The following is a 6,791-nucleotide window of genomic DNA, read 5'->3' as shown; positions in this document are numbered from 1 at the left end:
CCAGCAAATGGCATCATGTTTACATTGCTGGACTCCCACGTAGTCAACTGCAGTTCGAGTCTCAGACTTAGTTGCTTAAAACTCATGCCAGGACTATGTATGTGCGTGCCCAAAATCCTGAGAGGAGAATGGAAGAGAAAGGACTGTGGCATGGTCATCCCTTTGAGGGGTGATTTCTCACTTTCTCTCTCTCTCTCTCTGGCAAGCACACAAGCCCTATGACAAATATTGCTCTAAAAAAATTTTAAAAAGGAATATGAACCCTTATTCAGTTTCTCCAAAATGCTTTATAAAAGATGTGATTCCCTTTGTTCTACTATCACTGGGTATGAAACAAACAAACAGAAACCTGACTACTTCAGGTACAAATCATAAAGGAAAACAAAATGGTACTTTATTTTGGCCTCCATACTCTGAAGGAAATGATGAAAGGCCACTTCTTTTGGTTAAGTGGACACAAGGCAGAGGGTGGTGGGGAATTTCGTTTTAGGTTAATATGTGCAGGAGTTATCACTAAAGATGAAAATAAAATGAAAACAGAAGCACCTTCAGGGGACTTACCTTCTCTACATTCACTTCTTTGTCATCTCGAAGAAGTTTTGACATATATGCTAAACTCAAGCATGAGTGTTAATTTGTAAAATAGAAACCATGTCAAAGCCATCTAATACATCACAACAGAACCCAAAATGTAGAAGAGGTACTTAAAACAGGGATGTATTTATCCCAAAATATTAAATCAGTAGGGACTAAAAAGTCAGATGACTCCTTGAAAAAAAAAAAGAATCCAAAAAACCCCAAGGTATAAATGTTTTTATCTATCTGTGTGTATGTATGTGTGTGTGTGTGTATATACATATGTATACATATGTATATGTATATGTATATGTGTGTATACATATGTATATACACACACACACATTCATATAAATACAGGGTCTCATTATATCGAAATCAAAATCTTCCTGCCTCAGCCTCCCAACTGAGACTACAGGTATATACCACTACACCTAGCTCTCTCTCTCTTTTGTTTTGGTTCATACAGGGTTTTGCTACATAGCCAAGGCAGATCTCAAGCCTGGGATCCTCCTGCCTCAGTCTTCAGTCTTCAGGTTAGGTTAGAAATTGAAAATGAACTGCTTACTTGGTCTCAGCTGCAGAGCCAGTGTCTTAACAGCTTGGTCATGGTGGCTGGGTAAACAAAAATATTCTGGGCCAGCAGGTGGCATGGAAGTGGGTGGATTGGACTCCCATATCGCTGATTGCTGTTTGAACCCTGGACCTGGCAGTTTGCTCTCTCACTTCCTCTCTCTTTCTCTCTGTCTCTCTCTGGTGAGAGTACATGCCCTGTAGCAAATTAAAAAATAATAATAATGAATAAAATTAAATGAATAACTTTTTTCAAAATAAAAATATTCTTGAATCAAAGTTATATAATCAAATAAAGTAGCCTTGACTTTCTAATATCCTTTACCCTTTCTTGGAATAAATTTTTCATTAGAGTACATGTTGAGGCCTTGGGGGTTCTTAGGATATTTTTGAGAAATAAGTGTGGAGTATCAGTTTTCTGCTAAATGTAGATACAAAAGAGCCTTTCAGATTTTAAAAGCCAACTGCTACTAAGCATTATCATTCAGAGAGTTTAGAAGGTTTCACAATCACTGTTTTAACACAGAAATCTGTTTATTAAACCAAACAAAACAGAGAAAATTATACCAGCCCTCAATTTTTGTAATCTCATTTAAATAAGCAAACTCTAAATCCACACCTTAAAAGATGTTTGTGCAGCTATGTATTTCCAAAATACTTATATTTCAATAAGATTTTCACATTATATTCACCAACAGTATCACAAAAGTTCTTTTTTTTGTTTGTTTTTGCTTTTTGTTTACGTAACTGTAAGGAACAGTAATTCTAGAAACACTAGAAGAAAAAAGCATAGCAATGTCCACAGTTACAAGAAAAAGTGCACATTACTTGGTCACAATCACAGTCATTACTTGAAAAACTATATGTAACAAGTAGATCAGAAATATCACTGATGCCTTTAAACTCATTGTCAAAAATTGAATGACGCAAATTTTACATGAAATAAGGCAAATTCAGAAATGCACAAAGAATCTGGAATCCAACCAAAGCTAAACAACAGGAAAGAAAAATAGTACAGGAGCATAAACTAAAGTACTTCTCCGTAAATGTTTAAAAAATAGGTTTGTCTCAGGGCACAAAGAAAACACCACTCATGTGTATCCAACACTATAAAATAAGAAGGGTAAAGTATGAAGAATAGGAGGGAACAGTTCATTGTAAGTTGCAGCTGCATCCGCTGAGAGTTCTTTACACATTATTTTTAGCTAGAACTGTAAATTATACAAATCATAACAGGAGATGTAATGGTCTTTTTTGAAACTATTTCTGAAAGAGAGAAATGAAAAGAAAACTACACACAAGAGTGCAAATTTTTAGATTGTCACTTGCAACCTCTTAACATTCAGTCATCTACATCCAATTGCCGCTAGAGGGATGCCCGTCAAGACAGCAGCGGGAATCAGGAGCGAGTAGCTCTAAGAAACCAAGATGTGATTGTATTTTTTTCAATGATATGTCTTTTCTAATATTAAAAAATTCTGTGATGAAAACTGCTATGATAAAGCTTCAGTGTTGAGTGGGATTTTTGAGACCAACATGAGTGTGCAGAAATGCAGGCTTCTCTTGGAAGTAGTTCCTGATGTGACGATTTAAAGAACGTAGGCAAGGGTTTTTTTCCAGCATCAAGTGTTATTTTTGTAGAAAGAATTTGGAAAGAAGAGAAGGCAAAGGGATGTGGAAAAGGTACTTACAGTAGTTTCTCAAAACAGTTTTCTTTTAAGACCTATGAAAAAGTTACCAAAGTAAAAATGACAATTTTGAATGAAAAACAATTTTTCTTTTTATAAAAATTACATTTTTTTAAAATACAAGATCCTTTTCATTGTTGTTATATCCTGTAGCAACAAGAAATTTGGCTTTTGTTTTTTATTTTTTTTGCCATATACTTCAGCTTTCGGTCCAATGAGTCAGTAGCAAATTCCACTAATATTTCAGGTGGATCTTGAACTTTTTTTTTTTTTACACCACAAGCATCTTCTCTTTTATCCTTGAATTAAGAATATACAGCCTTTTTTTGCTCCCAATATTTATGCCGATACATTAAAACAGAAAGCAATAGGCTGACTACATTTAAGTATCTCAAGTACTTCATAGGTCAGTGTTCCTTTGAAGCACCTTAACACATCACTTTATGGATCAAGGACAATGTGGCATAATGGAAGTATTTCTCTTAAAAGACTGCAGTAAGATCAGAAGTATCTCTGCTGGGAAATCAAAATGTCATTAGTGGAAACTGCAAATTTAGACCTCAGTGGATACGGTCGTAATTTCACTCAGTTCTGTTGTAAAATGAGATTTTCCAGTTCATCTGCAGAACGCAATAAAAATGCAGCTGATTCTCGATATCCTGCAACAAGCTGTCTCACAGCATTGATTTCAGTTGGACTCAGCTGGGGTCTGGAGCTTGAACTGCTGGAGGATCCTGAACTAGTGGCCAACTGCCTCTTCATGCTGAGATCGGTGGGTCCTAGGAAAAATAATCACTAAATTAGACATGAATAATATTTGTTCTAGCACCTTGACTATAAGCACTCAAGAAATGACTGTTGAATTAATCTGCATTCTTTCATGCCAAGCTAGTGGTGGCTCCAATCAAATACAGGTGCTTTTAGACAGGCCAGAGCACCATGATGCTAAATGTGTGGATGGGGACTTCTTGCAGACGACTTGTCCACCCTTTAGCAATCACCTTTTCTCCAGCGGTGAGACAGTGAGGACTTCTTTAAAAATGTGCTTTCGGGAGAGTCCAATTTTAAGTCTACCCCCCATATGTTATAAAGCTTCTATATAGTAGCATTAAATAATGGTAATTATGAATATTTTTCATCTACTAGATACATTAACAGATATATTAGAATCCACCAAAACAGAAATTAAAATATAATAATATTCTGAGGTCATGATGCTAGTTATTCAAGGGTACAGACTCTTCAATTTAGAAGGAAGAAAACTGATTGGGCCAGCAGGTAGCATGACGACTAAGGTGCTGGACTCCATGACTGACTGCAGTCCATTCCTGGACCTAGCAACTTGCGTGTGCATGTGAGACCAAATCCCAAGAGGAGAATGGGGGAGAAAGGAGTGCAGCATGGCCATCCCCTTGGGGGATGATTTCTCACTTTCCCTCTCTTTGTCTCTGTCTCTCTCTCTCTGATAGTGCACATGCTCTATGGGAAAAAAAAATCTTAAAAAAAAAAAAAAACAGAAAGAAGAGAACCAGCGGTTAGCGTAATGGCTATGTCGCTGGACTCCTACGTAGTCGACTGCAGTTCGCATCCTGGACCCAGTGGCTTAAAATTCATGCCGGGCGTGTGTGCATGTGTGCCCGAGATCCCGAGAGGAGAATGGAGGAGAAGGGATTGTGGTGTGACCATCCCCCCTGGGAGGGTGATTTCTGGCTTTCTGTCTCTCTGTCTCTCTCTGTCTGTCTGGCGAGCACACGCGCTCTATAGTGAAAATCTCTCCAAAAACAAACAAAGAAACAAACAAACAAACAGAAAGAAGAAAACTACGACTGGGATTTCGGTGACGTGTTTAGAATTTAACAACTTTTTATTTTGTATTTGCTTACTTACTCATGATAGCACATGTGCACATAAGAAACTGAGAGGAACAGAGAGAAGCACCCCTAACAGCATTCTATTATACCACAATCTTTTTTCCACAGCATTCCAGCTGGTGAGGATCCTGGGCATGCTAGCAGATTAACCTGACCTGTTTGCAGCTGACCCAGGGATCAGAACCTATCAATCAAGTGACTTCTAGGATTGCATTTCAGTTCTCTATAGACTATGCCACTACAGAATGGGCCAGAGTTTGACCATTTTTTAATAAAGGACAACACAATAAAGGACTTGAGCATGTTATTGCTCATTGAGTTGATTAATATTTAAAAAAAAAGTGGATATAAGTTGAATTTGCTTGAGACATGCAATAATAAGTGATTAACACACACAAAAAAAGCCACAGAGAAACTAGACATTTGGAATGCTGAGCCAGGTATTGCTAATGTCTCTTCTATGTTGGCACAAAACATATTTGTGTGCCCAGACCATTTTATTTTCTTATGCATTTGAACCAAATCTGTTAGATCTGCTTTTTGACATAAGAAACTATAAAAATAATGTATAAAATCGAAAAAAAACTTTAATGCAGATATTTGTGTTGAGAAGATACTTCATATTGCTTACCCTTGGATTATTACATTTTCATTATGTACATAAATGTTCTTTTTTATAGTTCTTACTTTTCATTATGTATTCACTATCATTTTTAAATTGTCAGTATTACATTTCATACTTTAAATAAAACATTACTACACATAGAACTAAAGGCGTGCTCCCAAACTGTAAAAATTCTGTAACTTGAAATCGTTTTAACAGATTTTTCCTAAACATGCATAACTTTGCAGATAGTGCTATTTATTTTGTGAGCTAAAGGGATGTTATTTCTGGTTCCCCTTCAGGCACGATGAAGACAGGTTAGGACCTAATCTCTCCACCTTCTCTCCTGAAGGAGGCAAATGTCCCATAAGAGGAAAATAGCATCACTTGAAATTTAATTATAATAGAGACACGATTAACACAGAGGAGCTCCAACATCTAAGTTATTCCTACTTCTGCAGTGGTCTTTCGGCAGCCTCTGATTTTTCTAGCAGTAATTCGTTTTCATTTGTTCTGATATTTACAAGATTGTCATGCTGACATGACAGGCTGAAAGGGAGAAATGTAGATTGTAACACTCCCAACCAGGGACTACTGAATCTATGTTCAAGCAAATCACAATGCTGTCTAGTTTATTTAGGAATTTCTGGGAGGATTTTTTTTATAAAAGCATCATGATATCATAGGATTTCTTATCTATGAATGAACCTGCTTTAAATTTTGTATTTTTCATCATGTTCAGGAAGCTCATTACCAGTACAAATCTTTTGGGGAAAAAAAAAGTTGAAAGAATTTTCCTCTCAGCTGCTCACACCTCTATGCTGCATTTTCATCCTTTGGAAGAAAGTTTATAGTTTCTTTTAGATCTAGAAGATTAGGATTGAGTGTATAAATTGAAAGTATAAGGAATACTTTTTATTTAGTGTTTATTATTTAAATTTTCAATGTTACACTGTTGGGTAAGAAAGCAACACATAGGGGTCAGCAGTTGGTGTGGTGGTTAAGGCACTGGACTGCCACATGGCCAAATGTAGTTTGAGTCCTAAACAGGGCAGCTTCAAAATCAGACTGGACACATGTGTGTGTGTGAGTGAGTGCTTAAAATCCTGAGAAGAAACTGGAAGAGAAGGAGTTGCAGCATGGCCATCCTCCCTGGTGGTGATTTCTCACTTTCTCTCCACTCCACTGTCTCTGTTGAGCTCATCTGCCCTATAGCAGAAGCTAACTAAATTAATAAATTAAAATATATATATATTTGTACTCTGAAAAAAGCAATACATGTGTGCGCATGCACACACAAGCAGGTGTGCTATTTAACTGGTGACTACTCAAACTGCTCTCTCTGGTTGTCATTAGTATTCATTTCTGCCTCATTGAGTCAATAACATACTTGACAGGTTTGGCTTAATTAAACAAAACAACAATATGATATAAGTATCATGCATATAAATTTTAAAGTAAAAGTTTGCATTTTAAAAA

General features: G+C 36.5%; 1 protein-coding gene across 5 annotated transcripts in view; it reads right to left on the bottom strand.

Moving 5' to 3' along the window:
• Positions 1-2,990: 2,990 nt before the first annotated feature.
• Positions 2,991-6,791, bottom strand: part of NOL4 (nucleolar protein 4) — a 365,383-nt gene continuing 361,582 nt past the window's right edge. For 4 of the 5 annotated variants that reach the window (XM_006150553.2, XM_006150556.3, XM_006150558.3 and 1 more), the window contains one exon: positions 2,992-3,616. In XM_006150553.2, coding sequence (XP_006150615.1) covers positions 3,423-3,616 — 194 coding nt within the window. In that variant the 3' untranslated portion in view covers positions 2,992-3,422. Of the gene's footprint in view, positions 3,617-6,791 lie in introns of all 5 variants that reach the window. The other variant, XM_006150552.3, reaches the window with a different exon arrangement.

The sequence above is a fragment of the Tupaia chinensis genome, unplaced genomic scaffold (genome assembly GCF_000334495.1).
Source record: "Tupaia chinensis unplaced genomic scaffold, TupChi_1.0 Scaffold000290_1, whole genome shotgun sequence".
Classification (NCBI taxonomy): Eukaryota; Metazoa; Chordata; class Mammalia; order Scandentia; family Tupaiidae; genus Tupaia; species Tupaia belangeri.
This window is presented reverse-complemented; position numbering and strand designations above follow the sequence as displayed.